Source organism: Lemur catta, chromosome 14 (genome assembly GCF_020740605.2).
Source record: "Lemur catta isolate mLemCat1 chromosome 14, mLemCat1.pri, whole genome shotgun sequence".
NCBI classification, from domain to species: domain Eukaryota; kingdom Metazoa; phylum Chordata; class Mammalia; order Primates; family Lemuridae; genus Lemur; species Lemur catta.
Window position 1 is genome coordinate 55964480 of NC_059141.1, and position 21801 is coordinate 55986280.

General features: G+C 35.2%; 1 protein-coding gene across 2 annotated transcripts in view; it reads right to left on the bottom strand.

Moving 5' to 3' along the window:
• The window catches only part of ADK (adenosine kinase), a 497861-nt gene that overhangs the window by 439241 nt on the left and 36819 nt on the right, over nucleotides 1-21801 (bottom strand). For both annotated transcript variants that reach the window (XM_045568944.1, XM_045568945.1), the window contains exon 3: nucleotides 7108-7161. In XM_045568944.1, coding sequence (XP_045424900.1) covers nucleotides 7108-7161 — 54 coding nt within the window. The remainder of the gene's footprint in view (nucleotides 1-7107; nucleotides 7162-21801) is intronic.

A 21801-nucleotide genomic window follows, 5' to 3' on the forward strand; every position in this document is an offset into this window, starting at 1 on the left:
TTATTTCTTAATAGTCATTGTGGCACTGAATCCTAATTGATATAGCAAGGTTACAAGCCTGTGGCAAAACTCATACAAAGGGATAATTTTGTGAGTAAACTTGGCCTTATAGCAAGGTTACAGCCTGTGGCAAAATTCATACATAAACTAAGTTTCTCCTAACGCTAAGTCCAGGACACTACACATTTCTTCAAAAGAAAGTAGAAGGGGGCAATTTAGGGTTAATCCTTTCGAAGTTTTTATATTTTATCACTAAGGACACACTTTTTCATTTACCTATCATACACGAATGTAAGGCCAAATTTATTTATTTATTTATTTTTTATTTATTTTTTTTAGACAGAGTCTCACTCTGTTGCCTGGGCTAGAGTGCCGTGGTGTCAGCCTAGCTCACAGCAACCTCAGACTCCTGGGCTCAAGCAATCCTACTGCCTCAGCCTCCCGAGTAGCTGGGACTACAGGCATGTGCCACCATGCCCGGCTAATTTTTCTATATATATTTTTAGCTGTCCTTATAATTTCTTTCTATTTTTAGTAGAGACGGGGTCTCGCTCTTGCTCAGGCTGGTCTCGAACTCCTGAGCTCAAACAATCCGCCCACCTCGGCCTCCCAGAGTGCTAGGATTACAGGCGTGAGCCACCGCGCCCGGCCTGTAAGGCCAAATTTAAACACAAATTATCCCTTGTGTTGCCTTTCTTCATTACAGGGTTAACTATTTTCTTTTAAAGAAAATATTTAAGCAAACCTTTCAGAAGTTTTATAATCCAGGTATAAAAATTTCATAGAAGAAATTATGAAACCCTAGAATTTTAAAGTGAGATCACAGTCAAAAGTTCACCAAAAAGAGTGAATTCTGGTCTCAATTGGTTGAGAAGCATTTGTAGAATATGCATAAGCCTGAAATGACCTCAATCAATGCTAATTTAGGATACTTACAGAAGTCACCTGATGGTATCAGGAAAAAGGAGCAAAGAAACCTAAGACAAATTTAGTGCTTATTCCTGGAGGTGTAACCTCATAAGCACAAATGATGAATGTTATTATAAAGAGCTCTTTAGAGCTTAATTTATAAAGCAATATAGTAAATGGTTACCTTACAAAGATCATGACTATTTACAAAAAACAATTAAAAAAAAACTTTTATGTAAGAGCCATGTAGCTTAGGATAAAAGCGCCAGTGAAAATATCATACACGGAATCAAACAACTAGGATGGAAAAAGACTAATGTGTTCTAGAAAAAATGGCTCCAGTAAAGACAAAGACACTGATGATGAATATTCTGAATAAGACTGTTCAAAGAAATGAGATGTAAAAAAGAAAAAGTAGTTTAAAATTATTTTACATAATGTGGTTATAAAATGTATAATCTAATTAAATTAAATTATAAGTATGAATTTGACTTATTTCATAAGCTTTTTGTATCAAAAGTTGGCCGAAAAGCTTTGAATTATATCCTCTCCTTGGAAGAATGTGAACTGCCTTGTATTTGAAAGTCAGTCATAGATAGTAGATTGATTCTCCTCAACGCAATCAATATTGGCTATAGGTCTAAAGTGAATTCTAAAACCACAGCACAATACTGTGAAATTAATCAGCTACTGGGTTCATTATAATCAGTTACTGAGTCCTCCAATAAATATTAATGCCTTTTAAAAATTACTGTATACTTAAAGAGCTGCTTGGTGTGACAAGAAAAAGCACTTAAATGGGAATCAAGAGACTTGGATTCCCAGCCAGTATTGTCATTAAATAGCAGTATAACCTGTAGCAAGTAACTGTATCAATGTGAATCTCACCCTAGTTATGATAAAATATGGATAGTGGTTCAAGGGTTAATTCCTAGAATCAAAGTAAAATAATTTAAAAGATATGAAAAAAAGTAGTCCTGTGAATAGGATCATAAAAATGTCCATATTTTTAAAACTGTACTTTATTTATGACCACTGAAAAAATATTAAGTATTTAACCTTTCTGTTGGTCCTAATTTCTTTATTTCAATTTTGACTTTTTGTTTGTCAGGGTTTTTTTTTCTCTCTTTTGCTTTAAGCAAATACATTTTGCCATAAACAAAATCTATTCATTAGTTTTACAGGCATTCAGTTCTTAAATCATTCTTACTAAAACAATCTTGATGTATTCAAAGAACTGCTAAGTCACAACACTAATAATAATGAATTTAAGAGCATACCAGATGTTACTGATTGTCTCTAACTGCTCTGGAACGTACTCCGAAACATACCACTTAAATACTTATATATCTCCCCTGCTGGTTTAGAAATTGAACACTGTGCTCTAAGAAATTATAATATTTTTACAGCGCATCAAAGATCAAGGTCTAAGAGCTTCTTTTCCAATACTCTTGTTTTACGCTTCTTGCCTAATTTATCTCCTCCCATTTCATCATAATCCTGAATTGACAAAAACTTAAATACTACCATCTAATTTTTATAAGACAAAATTTAAAATGTAAGCAATAATTCTGACAAAATAATTTTGACATTAAAATGTCATCATAGAATTCATTCAATATCAGAAGGGAAAATATACTTCATATTTACAACAGTATACACTGCTTATGTAAGTTCACACTTTACCTTGGTAGCTATCTTGAAAAATCAAGTAAATAAATGTGAATCTCTTTTAAAGAGGTTTTCCCCGCCTTACATAGTACAGCAAAACTAAAAAAATCCTCAGATATGTTGTTGCTGTGTCTTCACGTGAAGAAAAAAAAAATCTTCAGATAACAAGTTCCCTCCATCTATGTATGTTAAGTGGTATGGTTTCATCTGAATTGAGATTTGCTTTCAGAATTTGCCCCTAACTTAAACCAATATTTAACTTTCCTTACCTGAATCCTTATAATCAGATCTCAATATTCTATTCAAGGTAATATAGAATTTATATTATTCATGGAAATACAATGGTTCTCTCTTCTATAATAGCAGATGTGTCCAACAATAAGAACACCCACTACTGGAGAGTAAGTCTTGAGTTATAAATGAAGTCAGTATCTTTTATTTTTTTCTTCGGTCACTTTACTGAGGTACAACTGGTATATACAAAGCTATAGTATCTTTTCTTTAAATAATGCCTAGTAGTGAAAAAGTACGTGAAAAAAATATATATTGAATAATGATGTTTCTCCAATTTATTTTAAATTACTCCATTTACAAAACAAACTCTGATTGAAAAAATCTATAGAAAACTGATAAAACCAGTTCATTACTGGATCATGCATATAGCAAAGTATAAATCCCACATTTTTAAATTAATCACATCACAACTTCAATTGCTCGGCTTTTCCTACTTAAAATCATCCCCTAGAGTCTGCAGTGTGTAGAATAATGAAAAACAGAAACCTGAAAAAACCATTTTTCTCAGAAAAACAAGTGTTACTGCTGACCAACTTTTCCCTGTTTTGTTGCATGTCAGTCTTCCTCATACAAAAAAGTAACAAGTGTATTTGTGAAGCATGAACAAGTATAATTGTAATCTGAATCATCAGATTTTAGGAACAAGGAATGTTTTTAATGAAAACATAGTTAATATTTACCATATACAACAATATAAGGTTAGTTTGATCTATAATTATACTTTTTTATTTGTACTCTTATAGAATTAGGATACTTATCCTCAAAAAGCCAATATGATAGTGCCAACACATTTTATACAACATCAGGATAAATCAAGACTGTCTTAAATAGATTAGAATTAAGAAGCAGTAATATGTTTTATTAGAATAAAGCATGAAACTATTGATTGGATAATTAAATTTTGTTTTACATCCATATCTCTTCTGATATTTTTAAAAGCTTGGTCTTGAGCACAAAGAGATTTTTTTTTTTTTAAATGAAGCAGGTGAGTTGTTATACATTCCTTGGCAGATTATGATTTCCATGGCCACTGTCCTGCTAAGAGATTTTGGCTATTTGAATTGCAAAGAAACAAATGAGATTATTTACAAACAGCTTTCCTGAAGAGCTGCTGTTGAATTTTTTAAAATTAATATTTTGCTCTTATGGTGACATGTATAACCGAAAGCTGTTTTAGTGTGTAGGTCAAAACTACAAGGCAGAGAGCCAGCAGCCAAAAAAATTATCATCTAATGTCAAATCAGCCAAGTGACAATGCTAGCAATAAGAGAACAAATAAATACCAGAATGTTAATCAGCAAAAAAAAAAGGAATTAACTAAGTGATACATGCAATGACACTGATGAATCTCAAAACATACTAAGTGAAAGAAGTCTTATACAAAATAGTACATATCATTCCACTTATAAGAAATTCTAGAACAGATGAAAATTTTAAAAAACTTCAAAAATAAAGAATTCTAGTTGATGGCATTCACGCTGAAATATTTAGGGGGAAGCATACTGATCTCTGCAATTTACTTTCAAATGCATCCAAAAAACAGATGAATTGATGGGATAGATAGGAGAATGAATAGACAGGTGACAAAGCACAGTAATATGTTAATGATAAAATCTAGGTGGTGAACATATGGGTGAATATATATCTTGTCATGTTTAAAAGTTTTCACGTAAAACGTAAGAAAAAAAAATCAGTTGGCAAAGCTCTACCTATGAGAATGAACCACATCTTAGTTAAAAAACTTTCAAATGAATTAACACATTAAAACAGGTTACATAAGAAATAATATAGACATATTCTTTAAAAGCAGATTTCTGGTATTTTTAATATTTGTCATAGACTATAAGGACCAAAGGAATCTCTAGGCTGACTACTTAATGCCCAAATCAAAAAAAGCTCTGTTTCCAGACACATAAATAACAAATAGCCAACCAATGGTACAGTGACAATCACCTACTCTCATTGACTCTACTTGGCAATAAAGAAACTGCACAGGCCAGGCACAGTGGCTCACACCTGTAATCCTAGCACTGTGGGAGGCCGAGGCGGGAGGATGGCTTGAGCTCAGGAGTTCAAGACCAGCCTGAGCAAGAGCGAGACTCCCTTCTCTACTAAAAATAGAAAAATTAGCCAGGTGTCATGGCATACACCTGTAGTCCCAGCTACTTGGGAGGCTGAAGCAGAAGGATCCCCTGAGCCCAAGAGTTTGAGGTTACAGTGAGCTACAATGATACTACTGCACTCTACCCAAGGAACAGAGTGCGACTCTGTCTCAAAAAAAAAAAAAAAAAAAGAAAAAGAAAAAAGAAACTGCACAGAATTTCTTGATAATATACATATCTGAGGCAGGGCACAGTGGCTCATGCCTGTAATCCCAGCACTTTGGGAGACTGAGGCAGGAAGATTGCTTGAGTCCAGGAGTTAGAGGTTGCTGTGAGCCACGATCAAGCCACTGCACTCCATCCAGCCTAGGCAACAGAGCGAGACCTTGTCTCAAAAAAAAAAAATACACACACACACACATTTGAGAACCTACTATGGAGATTATAAGCAAATAAGCAAATAAGGATAGAACAAATATACAACTATTGATGACCGGCTATTAGTATAACATTGAAATATAGAAATTGTAACAATTATTAAAGAATTCCTTTCCCTGCACATTGGTCCTACCATTTTATAATTAATATTTATTATAATATCTCTTTAATAGGAGAGAAGAAAGAAAATAATTTACAGAAAATTCAGGACAATTTTTAAAAAGCAGTTTAAAGGTACTTAGAAAAAATATTACTTAATCTCAAGAAGAAAATAATAGTCTTGAAGTACTCTACAAAAAAAAAGTTATTCTCCATATAGATGAGTACAAATGAAGATTAAACTAAACCAAGAGGGATCTTAGTTAGATATTAAAATAGAATGTCCTTAACATTAGAGTGTATCAAACATTAGGGAAACTCCTAAGGAAGTTTGTAAAATTCACCAATATATTTATGAATAGGATAGAACCTTAAACATTATCAAGAATAAGTTTGGTCCAATCTGAAGATGTAGTTTGCTCCAAATGCCTCAAATTCTTAATTCTACAGTATAATCTGACATTAGGTGTTCACATAATAATTATTACCAAAATTTTTCTTACTGTACAATGGGAAAAAAGTATGCTAGCTAGAAAATGGAAGCACATAATTATTTATTTTATTTTTTTAACTTCCCTCTTTGGATCACCCTAGGATACTCAAAAGGTTGAGAAATTTAAAAATTCCCAAGCCTATCACTTTTAACTAAAATCCTCACAGTTCCTATGAGGAACCATACTTTAAATACTATGTTAGGGCAGAAAAATGGCAATGGAGATAACTCAAAATCAGATATACAGTTATTTTTTTAAAGTAAAAGAATCCTAAGAGAAGTACATTAAAATTTTTAAAGGCAACGAAATTTTATCCACATTTCAAAGTTTATATCTAAAGTGTCTTATCTTATATTAAACAATAGCTAAACATTTCCTTCTTCTTTTTTTTTTATACTTATTTCTTGGCTTATCTTCAGCAGACATTTACTTTTTCATAAAGCAACAAAAGAAAATTATATTTCTCCATCATTAGCATGGGAGTTGGGAAGCCATCTGAATAAAATCCAAAAATTAACAATGACAATCTAATATTTTATCTTGGGAAAGAAAATGAAATGACATATTTCCCAGTATGCCCTTAGTCTAGATGAGGGAATACAATGCTACATATTTTAATGTACACATAGGAGCAATTACATCCTGTGTAAACCTTATATAAATTACAGTTTTATATACTATATAATTTAAAAAATCAGATTGTTGGCCAGGTGCGGTGGCTCATGCCTGTAATCCTAGCACTCTGGCAGGCCGAGGCGGGTGGATCCCTCGAGGTCAGGAGTTCAAGACCAGCCTGAGCAAGAGCGAGACCCCTTCTCTACTAAAAATAGAAAGAAATTATCTGGCCAACTAAAAATATATATAGAAAAAATTAGCCGGGCATGGTGGCACATGCCTGTAGTCCCAGCTACTCGGGAGGCTGAGGCAGAAGGATCGCTTAAGCCCAGGAGTTTGAGGTTGCTGTGAGCTAGGCTGATGCCATGGCACTCACTCTAGCCTGGGCAACAGAGCGAGGCTCTGTCTCAAAAAAAAAATCAGATTGCTGACATACATCTACTTCATAAAGTAAACTACGTACAATATGGGTTTAAGGCACTTACAGTTCCTTGTGCTTATCTTCAGCCAAGATTTGGTCATTTGGTTTCAGAGAATATCTATAACACAGAAACAAAAATACACTGGTCATACAAACATAGTATCAACATACAGTCAGTTGACCCCTAGCAAACAAGTTGCTACTGCATTATTATAGGTCTCTAGCTTAATTGATAAAACACCAAGAATGCTCAAACAGATGTTTACTTGCTGTTCTGTTAGTTCCATGAACACCACCCCAGGGACCAAAGGGAGATCAACTGGACTGTGAATCATCTGTAATGTCACACTCATCCAACAGTTCAAAATTCAAGAAACTACCACAACATTAAGTATTTAAGAGTTCACAAAACAATATTCATTCATTAAATACACAGCAATCATCTACTATGTACCCGGCTTTGTATTAAGTAGTGTGATACAGGAGAAAAAATAAATTTTGGAGTTTCTGACTGACCATTTACTAGCTTAACGACCATAGGCAAGTACTTCACTTCTTCAAGTCTGTTTCTCTGTCTCTATAAAATAGAAATTGCTATAAATATTAGATCAGGGATCTTTCACAGTACCATATATTTGCACTGCTGAAGGTAAACAGACTTTCTGAAGGGTACACAGAAAAAGATAAACAGCAATGGACAAAAATTCCCAGGTCTTCAATTTTTCATTCCCACTCAACACTTTCTTAAAACAAATCTACTGGCAGTGGATCAGAGGTCCAGGTGGAAAGGTCATGTTGATTTTTCTTTTCCTGCCTCCCCTTTCACAGGTGTCTTTACCCACTACTATGGTTTGAAAATTTGTCTCCTCCAAAGCTCATGCTGAAATGTAATCCCCGATGCGGCAGTATTGAGAGGTGGGGCCTTTAAGAGGTGATTGGATCATGAGGACTCCAACCCTCATGAATGGGTTAACACGTTCATGGATTAATGGGTTATGTGAAGAGAACTGGTGGCTTTATAAGAAGAGGAAGAGAGACCTGAGCTAGCACATCAGCATGCTCAGCTCCCTTACCATGTGATACCCTGTGCCTCAGGACTCTGTAGTGAATCCCTATCATCAAGAAGGCTCTCACCAGATGTGGCCACTAGACCTTGGACTTCTCTGCCTCCGTAACTATAAGAAATAAATTCCTTTTCTTATAAATTACCCAGCTTCAGGCATTCTAAGCAACATAAAATGGACTAAGACATCCACTTTATAAAAAGAATGACACAGCTCTCATGCATTTTGAATAGAACTGCACAGTATTTTATTACCTGGGGTATAAAAACCTCTGAAGTGCTAAATAAGGAATGATTCATAATATCTTATCTGCAAAGTCTTCTTTAATTATAGTAGCACAAACTACAGGGCCTCCTGTTTTATATTATCTATGTAAAGACTAAAGCTGGAAATTAGAAATAGGGAAGTGCCATAGTATGTTCTATTAATACTTTCAGATATATTATAGAGTGGGGCAAAAGTTGATTAAAATCATTGGAAAAGTTTCTCTCTCCCACCCTTTATCAACTAAGAATGCATTACTTTTCAAGAGTCCTGTGAAGCAAAGCTAAGAGAGTTTCCAATAAAAAACAAGAAAGACAGTGTCAACTTACTTCTTCCAGGCAACAAATCAAAGCTCCTTGCCCTTCCATCTGTCTACTGAGGAATAAATATCAGAAAATGGCTGTCACAGGAAAACATATCAATCCATTTACTTGAATGGAAACATGAAGTTAGACTTTTTCTATTATGAAAAGTATTCTAACTAGTCTGTTATGAAAGTAAATCTAATTGGTTTGACAATGAAGAATAGTTTTGCCAAAAAGGTTATAAGACAGACAATGGCCTTAAATTGAATAAATAGTTTTGACTAAAATATGTCAACTAAAACACGAGAAGGCACTTGATAAAAACACTTTACCAAAAAAAATCCCTTTGACATAGGTTTATTGAAATTAACAATATTTAACTTTTCCTAGCACTTCCTGAAATATTCAGGTAAACATGATACCAAGTGAAAGGCTAATAGATATAATTAAAAGCTACTTAAGAAACCTTAATAAAGCTTTTCTTGGTATACTTTCCAGATTGCATGTCCTTAACAACTCTAATAACTGAAAGCCAAGTGGTTTCTAATTCTTTGCTTCTAAAAAAACTAAAGAAGAACCTAATCAAATTATCAGCTGATAAAATAATTTCTGATAATAGAGTCCAAATAATTGAGTGACATTGCTAAAAACTCAGTCCATTACAATCCAATTAATTATGTGAATAGATTTCTCAGCATTTATACCTCCAAAAGAAGAAAAGAAATAGGCCAGCAGCTCATCCTGTAATCCTAGCATGCTGGGAGGCTGACTGGGAGGATTGCTTGAGCTCAGGAGTTTGAGACCAGCCAGAGCAAGAGCAGGATCAAGTCTCTACTAAAAATAGAAAAATTAGCCGAGCATCGTAGCAAACACCTATAGTCCCAGCTACTTGGGAGGCTAAGGCAAGAGGACCACTTGAACCCAGGAATTTGGGGTTGCAGGGAGCTATGATGATGCCACTGCACCCTACCCAGGGTGACAGAATGAGACGACCAAAAAAAAAAAAAAAGAAGAAAAATAAAGTGACACTGAACATTGTCTTATTGCAGCAATGAGTATTATTTATCCATAAAAGGTTGAACTAATTAAAAAAATTAAATAGCTTTACTCATCTCATTAAAAGATGTATATCCAGTAATTTTATACTTTATTTCTGTTTAATAATTATGTAACAAAATTTTAATATATTTACATTATTTTTACTATATGCTAATTATAATTTAATAATGAGATATTTTAAAATTCAATTTATATTTTTGTTGCAGAGACATATGATAAGGTAATCAATACGCATGAAAGAATTTAATGCATAAAATTATACTACCTTCATAATGTATGCATACTATATTACATGTAAAATATAATTCATGCATAAAAATACATTATATAAGGATAGACTCTGGTGTGAAAAGTATAATGGAAATATGAATTCAAGAGAGAAAGAACTATAAGATTTTTAAATGTTAAAGAAGCCATTTGTGTATTTTTGTAAAAGAATGACAGAGGGTATCAAATCATGGTATTTAAAATTCACTGAAAAGAGTGATTTATCAGCTTTATTTAAAGTTATTTTAAAAATCATAAATATTTACATGTTAGGAAGTACTTGTTTGTCAAAACATGTTTTTGGAATATGAAAGTTTAAAAGTTTGAAATCACTAGATTTGATGACATCTATGTCTTAGCAAACTGCTTGGTGCATACACAACAGGTACTCAACCAATGCCCTTCTCTAGTTGGCCAGTGAGAGAGAAATAACAAACATTCCTTGCCTTTAAAGACCTCACAGTTCAGTAAGAAAGTCAATGAAAGTAACTGCTCATAGTGTGATAAGTGTTACAATAAAGTTAAGTGCAATGAATAATGGTGGCACAAAAGAGGGAGTAGTAAGTCTCCTCCCTAACAGAGTCAAAAAAAAAAGGGGGAGGGGGGACAGCAAGAGTAAGACTGTGTCTCCATAAAAATTAGAAAAACTAGCTGAGCATGATGGCACCTCTAGTCCCAGGTACTCGGGAGGCTGAGGCAGGAGGATCACTTAAGCCCAGAAGTCTGAGGTTGCAGTGAGCTATGACAATGCCACTGCACTCTAGCCCAGGCAACAGAGCAAGACCCTGCCTCAAAACAAACAAACAAAAAGGGACGGCTTTTATCCGTTCCCTAACATTCTCTTCCTTCCCCATCTCATCTCTCTTTGTCCTTTCCCATAAACAACCTCCCTTTTTAAAGTCTCAGGATAAGAATTTGAAGGGAATAAAGGAGGCCAGAAAAAAAAGGTCCATGATAGACAAGAAGCAGGCAGGCAAGAATAGTCTGATTTTGATTAAATTGCCACAGGGGAAAGTTCACTCTCATAATTTACATAGTATATCTCCAGGTCCTCAACAATGAATTTACAAGATACATTTTGAACTGTTCTCCAGGCAAATTAGTTCTATAATCTCAAACAAGCTTTAAAGTAGGTACTCTTCTCATAGTATTCCTTTTCCTAATCTTATTTCCTCCTGCCCCAAACCAGGTAACTTTCTAACAGATCTCATTAACCTTTATTCTTCCTTATCTTTGCTGTTTTTTAATTTTATCTCCCATTGCTGTTCTTGCACTCTTCCACATTGGTTCCTAGGAACCTGTCCTGTACATATACTACCCAGAGTTAGCCAAACAGCAAGGTTTGAGGACATAGTACCCAATACTGCCCTCACTTCGGATACCCAGCTACAAGTTTGAAGCGTTCCTAAAACCACCCTCAGATTCAATAATTCACTAGGACTCACAGAACTCACTGAAAGCTATAAGGAGAGGATACAGGTCAAGATAAGCCAAGGGAAGAAATGTACAGGGCATGACTACGGGGGTTCCAAATTTGAATTCCATTGTTCCCTCCCAGCGGAGTCAAGGCAGGCTTGTTACCCTCTCAGCGTTGATATGTCACAATGTGCGACATTGCTGATAAGCAATGTGGTGGGAAGTGTTGCCAACCAAGGAAGCTCACTTGAGCTTCAATGTAGTTTTTATTGGGGCTTTATTATATAGGCAATAAATTGATTGATTTATTGTCCATGTGGTTGAACTGTCCTCAAGTGGACACATAAAAGACGACCCAAGCCCCCACTCTAAAAAAAAGACACTTTTTTTCAGGTTATAAATTTTTTTCAGGATATAAATTACCTCCCAGCAAGCAAAGGACAGACCTCTCTTTGGGTAAAGCCAAATTCTTTACTACACGTATGCCTATGTGTATGCTTATTTATTTACCTATGTCTACAAATATTCTGATGTGTATGTATGTGTATTTCTTTATTTATAAACTTCTGTCTAGATCTGTACTTTTCATAGAAATCTCCCTTATAAATATCCACTTTACCCAATCCTAATTAGGTCAATAACTATTTAAAATGCCACTAAAATAACCTATAGTTACTAATCAACTTTCTGCCTAAAAGAATATATTAATTTTAAAAACTGGAACACTGATTTAGTTTACAAATTAGAAAAAGGGCAGTCTTAGAGGTAATTTGCTTCTCCAGGTACTTAAATACATTTCCAAAGTTCATAAACTATAATCAAACTCCATATTTATAGACAGTTACTTGTAAAGGAAAAAAAAGTTTATAAAATACCTTTAAAAAGTACATGAAAAATAATACACACCTATAATTGTCAAAATTATGTTATAAACTAAAATGACTGCCTCAAATTCATTTTGAAAGTAGGCAAAGTAAAACTGTAAATATAAATGTAAGGTAAATATGCCATCAGGACCATAAACCTTGCTAATGACATGGAGCTATTTCCCAGTGAAACATACAGTTAAGTTTGTTTAAATGTGGGCTTATAATTTTCTGTAGTTCTCATTTTCATTTAACATATCCTGTTCTGCCAACCTAACTGCTGTTGGCAAGACAGAAGATAACAACTGGCTTGTATCCGTGGGTTCCGCATCTGTGAATTCAACCAGCCATACATTGAAAATATCTGGGGGGGAGGGGAGAAGGATGGTGGTGTCTGTACTGACTACGTACAGGCTTTTTTTTCTTGTCATTATTCCCTAAACAATACAGTATAACAACATAGCATTTACATTGTATTAAGTATTACAAGTAATCTAGAGATGATTTAATGTATATGCGAGGATATACACAGGTTACGTGCAAATACTACCCCATTTTATATAATATAAGGGACTTGAGCATCAGTGGATTTTGGTATCCGAGGAGGCTCCTGGAACCAATGGATACTGAAGGACAGCTATACAGCCTTTCAGTCTATCATATTTAACTCATTCTCTGAATACTCAATGTTTAAATTAATAAACTTCAAAGGGAAAAGTCAACTTAGTAGAAAGCTGTAACTCAACTTCCCACCATGTTTTTCCCAGAATGATGCAAAGCAGAGGCTATTTTTTGGTTGGGTTTTTATTTCCTAACGGCATAATTAGATAGATATCCTGCTTTTACAGCCATTTCTTAGATTCAACCATGAATATAGTCCCTAAAAACTAGAGATGGCAAAATGGCACAGTAATAGTTCTGAACTTTTTTCCTTCCTTAAACTTACCAGAGGAAAATGATATACACACCAAAGAGCAGAAGATGGGAAAATGAGAGAGAGCTCAGGGAAGGCCCTGCCTCTAGCCTCCTCAAAGAGAACCTCTGAGAAAGTGGAAACACTAGATTAAAAGTCAAAAGACTTGCATTATTCTCCTCATTCTGCCCTTAATTAGTTCTCTGAACTGGGCAAGGCACACAATTTCTCTAAAGAGGATAAAATTGCCTATGTCACAGTGTTGCTCTACAGATCAAATAACACATATGAAAAGTACCCAGCACATTATTTAATACATACTAAATACTCATCTCTGTCCCCCTTCTTGGAACCTTCCACCTCTGTAAAATGAATAATCCAATTAGTTCAAAAAGGAAGGAAAGGGCAGTTTAAAGTGTTCATAACTTTTATAAAAGACTGAAACAAACATTTTTTTATTCAAATGTGCTCTTTCCCTCAAGATTAGCATGGCATAGAAATTAGTGCCTTGAAAGGTCCTTGTGGAGACTGTGATCTCCGGAAACAGGCCAGTAATGAGAGAGCTGCTGTGCCCAACGCTACCCAGCTAGCCAATGCCATGCTAAGTAAGACCTGGTACATAGCAGGATGACAATAAAATATTCAGTAAATAATTGAAACTAAAATTGCCTTCTAAGAATTAAACAAAAAAAATCTAGAAATCTACAAATACTACCACATAGGCCAAAGAATCCCAATAGTGTTATGCAAAGTTTTACAAAATTGGCAAAACCAATCAAGTAGACAGTGTGAATGTGGTGAGATTTTAAACAACTTAACATGTTTAATTGGCTCTTCCAATCAAAAAATAAAAGTTGATTAAAATATATTAAAACGGAAGAAAATGGGGCCAAGTGTTAATCACTACAACAATGTTTCAGACTAAAGCTAGACTAAAATTTAAGAAGCTTATAAAGAAACAGATTAAGAATAAATCACAGGGTTAGAATGAAAATAATACTAAAAAGTTACAAGGTTATGAAAATAATATTTTAAATTCTCATTAGCAAAGTACATGAGAATTAAAACTCAATTAGAGAAAGCTGAAGGAAAAAGAATTAAACTAGATTTAAACCTAAATACATAAAACAGAACTATATTTTTTGTATTCTTAAATTTTTCTTTACTTACATTTTTTTTTTTAAGACAGAGTCTCTTATCACACAGGCTAGAGTGCTGTGGCATCAGCCTAAGCTCACAGCAACCTCAAACTCCTGGGCTCAAGCAATCCCCCTGCCTCAGCCTCCCTGGTAGCTAGGACTACAAGGCATGCATCACCATGTCTGACTAATTTTTTCCATTTTTAGTAGAGATGGGGTCACACTCTTGCTCAGGCTGGTCTCCAACTCCTGACCTCAAGGAATACTCCTGCCTCGGCCTCTCAGAGTGCTAGGATTACAGACATGAGCCACTGCACCCAGCCTTTACTTATGTTTTTTATTTTTTTTAAAAGCATTGTAAATTATTCAAAATGACTAGCCACATATTTTCATTAAAGGAAAAAATTTTCCCCCTAGACTCAAGCAATGTTCTTGCCTCAGCCTCCTAAGTAGCTAGGACTTCAGGTGCATGCTACTGCATCTGGCTATAGGAAATTTTTTAAATTTGGTACTTACAAGATGTCACTGTTTGGTTCTTGAGCCACATCAACAAAACTGGTCCATTTTATATCACCTTCCCATTTATTTGCTAATACATTTTATTCTGGCTTCTGTCCCCATCATTCCACCATGATTTACCTAGATAAGGTTACCACTGACATCCACATCCTATTGTCAAATATAGTGAAACCTTTTAGGCCTTATTGTACTATACATCTCTGTTGCATCTGATATTACTGACCACTTTTTTTTTTTTTAAGAGACAGGGTCTCACTCTGTCACTCAGGCTTGGGTGCAGTGGCACAATCAAAGCTCACTGCAGCCTCAAACTCCTGGGCTCAAGCGATCCTCTTGCCTCAGCCTCCTGAGTTGCTGGAACTACAGGTGTATGCCACGATACCCAGCTAATTTTTTTTATCTTTATTTTTTTTAGAGATGGGGTTTCACTATGTTGACCAGGCTGGTCTCAATCTCCTGGCTTCAAGTGATCCTCCCACCTCGGCCTCCCAAAGCATTGGGATTACAGATGTGAGCCACTGCACTCGGCCTATTGACTACTCTTATACAAACTCACTATACTTTGTGAGACCCTTAGTTCTCCTGATAAGCTCACTATTTCTTAGTCTTCTTCCAAAATTATTCTTTATCCATCTATCCATTAAATATTCTAACCACTTCTCCTTTTACTTTTCACCCTTTCTCTAGAAAGGCTCATCTATCAGCTGCTTTAAATACCACCTACAAAATGATAATAATAATGGTAATAACAGCTCCCATTATTGAATGACATTGTGCCAAAGTACATTTAAATACAATTAAAGGATCCAACCATGACTCTCCTACCCACCAAAAAACATAAACCAAACTGTATCCTGAATATGCCCATCCATACATCACAGTCATCTCAAACACAAATAAAATTGAACTCAATCCCTTGACCCCCTACCACATCCTCCTCCCATACCTCCTAACTCAGTTGTAAATACTACCACCTGCTCAGTCATCAAAACCAAAAATTGGCATGTCAGCCCTGCCTCCTTTACCCTCTTCATTAATCATCAAGTCTTAACCTTTATAACACTAAAATATCATTGTACTCTCTCCCAACCTTTCTACTATAATTATTAATACAATGATCAGTCATCTCTCAACAAGTTTATTATAACGGCCTCCTCAAATCTATTGATCCACTACAGACACAGTGATTTATATATTTCTAAAACGTGAATCCAACCATGTAATCCCCCTGCTTAAACCCCTCAAGTGCTCTCCACTACCCACCGGAGGAAGAGGAGAGACATTTCAAGCTCCTCAGTAGCCAATAATACTAGCTAACATATGCCAAACACACAAATTATCTCATTCAATCCTCAAAACAGGCCAGGCACTGTGGCTCACACCTGTAATGCTAGCACTCTGGGAGGCTGAGGCAGGAGGATCGCTTGAGCTTGGGAGATCGAGACCAGCCTGAGCAAGAGCGAGACCCCTGTCTCTATTAAAAATAGAAAAAATTAGCTGGATGTGGTGGTGCATGCTTGTAGTCCCAGTTACTCAGGAGGCTGAGGCAGGAGGATTGCTTGAGCCCAGGAGTTTGAGGTTGCTGCAAGCTAGGCTGACAACACCACACTCTAGCCCGGGTGACAGAGCGAGACTGTCTCAAAAAAAAAAAAAGAAAATCCTCAAAACAATACTAATATTCCTATTTTATTCACAAGGACACTGAGCTTCCATAGATTAAGCAACATAACCAAGGTCACAAAGCCATAAGCAGCTCAAGAACATACGCTTAACTTTTATTCTATGTCACTGTAATGAAGTGATTTCTTTCCCTATCTGTCTCCTCAATTAGGCTACTTAAAGGCCAAAAACTTTAGATGCTTAAAGGCAAAAAACTTGTTTTATTTAAGTGTATTCCCAGTACTTGGCAGAATGTTGACCCCAAAAACCATATGCTGCAAAAGTTTAAGCTGAAATAAACTGTTAAAAATGAATCCACATTTAGGTAAGCCTTAGCATTTTCTTCAATATTCAAAGTCAGGTCTGAACTTCAAAGAATCTGCAAGGATTCTTTTGCCCATAACATCTGGGCAAAATGAAGACTTCATAAATGAGTCTATGTTCGTTTAGTATCCATAATTCAGCTCTTTTTTTGAGGAAGCCCCAGAGCAACTCAGGACCAATTACTCAATATGTGAAATAAAATAAAGATTCAGAGTCAGAGCCAGACGTGGTAGCTCATTGTGGCCTGTAGTCCCAGCTACTCCAGAGGCTGAGGCAGGAGCATAGCTTGGCCAGGAGTTCAAGACCAGCCTGGGCAACACAGTGAGACCTCACCTTTTTTAAAAAGAAAAAAAAAAAAAAAAATTCAGAGTCAAGTACCAGTTTACTTCAAATTCTAAGAATTTAGAATTCTGAAAGAGAAGCAGAACCACCACAGACTATCTTGCTTTTAATGTAGGCCACAAGGTAGTCAAGTAAAAGAAAATATTCAAAATTCAGTAGCATTTCCAAATACCAGAAGTAATCTAGAATATGTTACTGAAAAAAACCTGCTCACAATAGGCACTACTTTATTTTTAAAACAGCCAGAATATACTAACAAAAAATGTATACCTCTAAAGAGAACTCTAATATTTTGCAGTAAAACCTAAGCTGCACTATTTAATCTCATGACCACTAACTATATATGACTGTTTAAATTTAAATTAATTAAAATGAAATAAAATGTTAAAACTCATCAGTTGCACTGGCCAGACTTCAAATGCTCAATGAGACTAGTGGTTACCATGTTGGAGAACATAGCTATACATTTCCATTATCATGGAAATTCTAGTGGACAGCACTGCTGTAAAGATACTAACTTACCCCAGATTTTGTTTTTACTTTAATCACTTTTAGATGGTTTGAATTTTTTCCAAAAAAATTATTTTTATAATTTTTGAAGCTAACAAATTTCACAATGATCACTACCATAAGACGTATGATGTATAAGACTAAAAAAGCCAATCTATGCCAGCCATGGTAGCTCACACCTGTAATCCTAGCACTTTGGAAGGCCAAGGCAGGAGGATTGCTTGAACTCAGAAGTTTGAAACCAGCCTGAGCAAGAGCAGGAAAATGTTTGAATAAGAACAAAGTGTAGGGACTTGCCCTACCAGACATCAAGCCTTACTCTAAAACTATAGGAATAAAGATAGCGCTGTATTAGTTCAGGAATAGACAAATAGACCAATGGAAAAGAATTGAAAACTTAGAAACCAAGCCATAGATAAATAAAAATTGACACTATAGATTAGTGGGTAATAGTTAGACTATTCAAAATATGGTGATGTAATAGCTGATTTCCCATATGGAAAAAATTTTTAAAAACTAGATCTCTACTTCATAGCATATACAGAAATCAATGCAGATCAATTAAAAACCTAAACATACAAACCATAACATTGAAAGTTGTAGAAGAAAATATAGCAAAACTGCTTTATAAAGAATAACTATAAAAAGTGTCAGCAATACAAAATTAGTTTTAAAGCAAAATAATTACACGTATAGCTTTTAACCTTACATATGGAATCTCATTTGGCATTCCAAGTATTTTTTCACCTTCACATCTAACATACACCCATTTATAGAATTCATCTTTATTTATATAAAAAAATAAGTTTACATAAATTTATGTAAATCATTGGCATTTACTAATCAATACTAAAATTATGACCAACTATTATTACTCTGAGCATTTTTTAAATTAATTTTTAGAGATGGGGTCGCACTATGTTGCCCAGGCTGTATAGTGCAGCATTCATAGCACACTAGGTCTCCTGGGTTCAAGTCATCCTCCTGCCTCAGCTTCCCGAGGGGCATGCCACCACATTCAGCTACTTTAAGCATTTTTGGAGTTAACATTAAGTAATATCTTTCATGTGGGCTTAGAGTAATCAAGACTTACCTAAGGTTTGTATACTTATAAAGATTCAGATCTGTGAGAAAAACACTGTTTCCTCAACTACTCTAACTTCCCTTCATAAAACTATTTTCATTTCTAATGATGTTTTTTCTCTCTCAATTACCATTTCGTTTATTCTGTCATTCCTCTTCTGTGATATTTACACAGTTGTCAGAAAAAACCAAGGCAAACCTGTCTTATACATTCCTTCCCTCCCTCTTCCATAGCTCTGTAATTAGACCAATGCTTATACATTCCACATTTCCTACTTCCCTCACACCCACTGTGTTCGCTCAGTAGGCTAGAAAAGATTTTTTTTCAATAGCCTACTTCCTGCCACAAGTGTTCCTACCAATGCTTTATTCTTCTATTTTGCCAAATTGGACCCATCAAAATTGACTAACTTAATTTTGCTTTTATTTCAATTAGATAAATATCCTTAATTATTCTTATTCCAGGGGAAAACCAGCTTTACAATCCTTATATAAACAATAAGAGGATATTCCAGGAGCAATTTAATTTTTGGATACCAAATAAATATTTGATTACTATTTCTGAACCATGGCAATGCTTGCTCTATTCCGGAAATAGGTGAATTGTAGGCAATCTACCAACTTCCCATCCCCATTCAAATCTTCTGGTGATTGCTGGCCTCATACCTGCATTGTTTTAAAAGCTTAGTGAAGAAGAAAACTGCAGAATCTTTCAATCTCTCACAAAGAACTGATAATCTACTCTAACACACCAATTAAAACTAATATTAATAATTTTTGGAGGAAATGATGCACATTTTTTTTTACCTACACTATACCAGTAATTGATGGGCAATAGAATTTCTTGGCCCTTTTTTGTGGATCACCATTCCAATTTGCAAAGGCCATTTAAGCATATGTTGGATCTTGTTTTTAAAAAAAAACTAGTCTAGGCCGGGCGCGGTGGCTCACGCCTGCAATCCTAGCACTCTGGGAGGCCGAGGCGGGTGGATAGCTCGAGGTCAGGAGTTCAAGACCAGCCTCAGCAAGAGCAAGACCCCTTCTCTACTAAAAATAGAAAGAAATTATCTGGCCAACTAAAATTATATATAGAAAAAATTAGCCGGGCATGGTGGCGCATGCCTGCAGTCCCAGCTACTCGGGAGGCTGAGGCAGTAGGATTGCTTAAGCCCAGGAGTTTGAGGTTGCTGTGAGCTAGGCTGAGGCCACCGCACTCACGGTAGCCTGGGCAACAGAGCGAGACTCTGTCTCAAAAAAAAAAAAAAAAAACTAGTCTGTAAAATTAACAACCTTAGCATGTGGAAAATATATCTAAAAGCAAAAGAAGAAAGTATTACTCCCTCAACAACTTTAAACCTTGAATATTTACAATTCCATTTTTTAAAAGGCCTTCCATTTAAAAAATAATTTCAGTCAGAAACTATTTACCAAGCACCAAACATGTATGCAGCACTATGCTATGTAAGGTCCAAAGTACAGTGCAGTTCCTTTGCACCAAGATCTTACTGTATATATAAAAAATTTACTAAAATGATCAAGACAGTTTTCATAACTGTCTCTCTTCACAGCAATATTATAAATGCTGTATGCAAAACTTATACTATGGATATAATTATAGACCAAGTATAGAAAAGAACACTGTGCTTCCCTTCAAGTAAGAGATTATTAGAAAGCACAAGAGAATAAGTAAAAGACAGCCAAGAAACCCGAAAGAAATTATAACCTAAGATCATCACATAAATTACATAAATTGTGAAAGAATACTAAAAATAAAGGATGAGACCAGCAATCAACAAAAAATTTGAACTAGAGGAAGGTAGGATAATAAATTTACCCAGAAATTGGGCAAATCCCAAAAATCTAGCAGTTAATGATAAATATTTGTACAATATGTTTTAACTACCATTGATTTAATAATCTAGTCATGAAATAAAGGCAGTTAGTGTGTCATGGTGGAAGATGAAACCAAGAGTCAAGAGACAGAGATTCCATCTCAGGCTTGCAATGCTAACTATAATCATAGGCAAAACATTTAACTTTTCTGAGCCTGTTTCTTTTTTTTTTTATTTGTTTTTATTTATTTTGGAGTTTTTTTGTTTTTTTTTTTCTTTTTAGAGACAAGGTCTCACTTTGTCACACAGGCTGGAGTGCAGTGGTGCAATTCAACTCACTGCAACTTCAAACTCCTGGGCTCAAGTGATCTTCCTGCCTCAGCCTCCCAAGTAGCTGGGGCTACAGATATGCACCACCACACCTGGGTAATTTTTTTAAAATTTTTTTAGAGGTCTCACCATGTTGCCCTGGTTGGTCTCGAACTCCTGGCCTCAAGTGATCCCCCCACCTCAGCCTCCCAAGTAGCCAAGATTATAAGCAGGAGCCACTGCACCCAGCTAAGCCTGTTTCATCTGTTGTAAGATGTATAAAGGGGATAAAATTATCTCTAGATTCCAAACTACCTCAAAAATTCTATAAGTCTATATTTACATATTTCCTACTGTAATACATATAATAGTGAAATATATACATATACAGATACCCCTTGGACTTCCTCTTAAGCATGGTAGACAGACTAGCTACTCTCCATTCTAAGACTCTGTTAAAATGACAATGAAGGTTCAAAAAAAGGTAAACATCGACAAGATAAAAAAGAACAGTAATATAAGCATTAATAGATTAATAGTCAACAGGTTTCCACAAATTTTCAGGAAAAGGAAAGCGGATGAGGAACAATAACTTAGCACAGCTAAAGAAACTAAAATGTCAAGTGTAACAAAAAGAGGCTGTAGATGACAAGTAAGCCTTGTCTACCTGCAGAAAGAAACCTTAAGTCTCAGCTCATGGAGGTACCAAGTACAGATAAGGCATGGAGCTAAACATAGGGGAATTGACTATCATTTCACCACCACAACTTAAAATTTCTAAAATAAATGAGAGGTTTATTCTCTGGAGAAATCAAACAGAATCGCTTCTGAACTAAGGGACAACAGAAGTAGGAAGGTACAGATGAAATTGCCTATTTACTATTCAT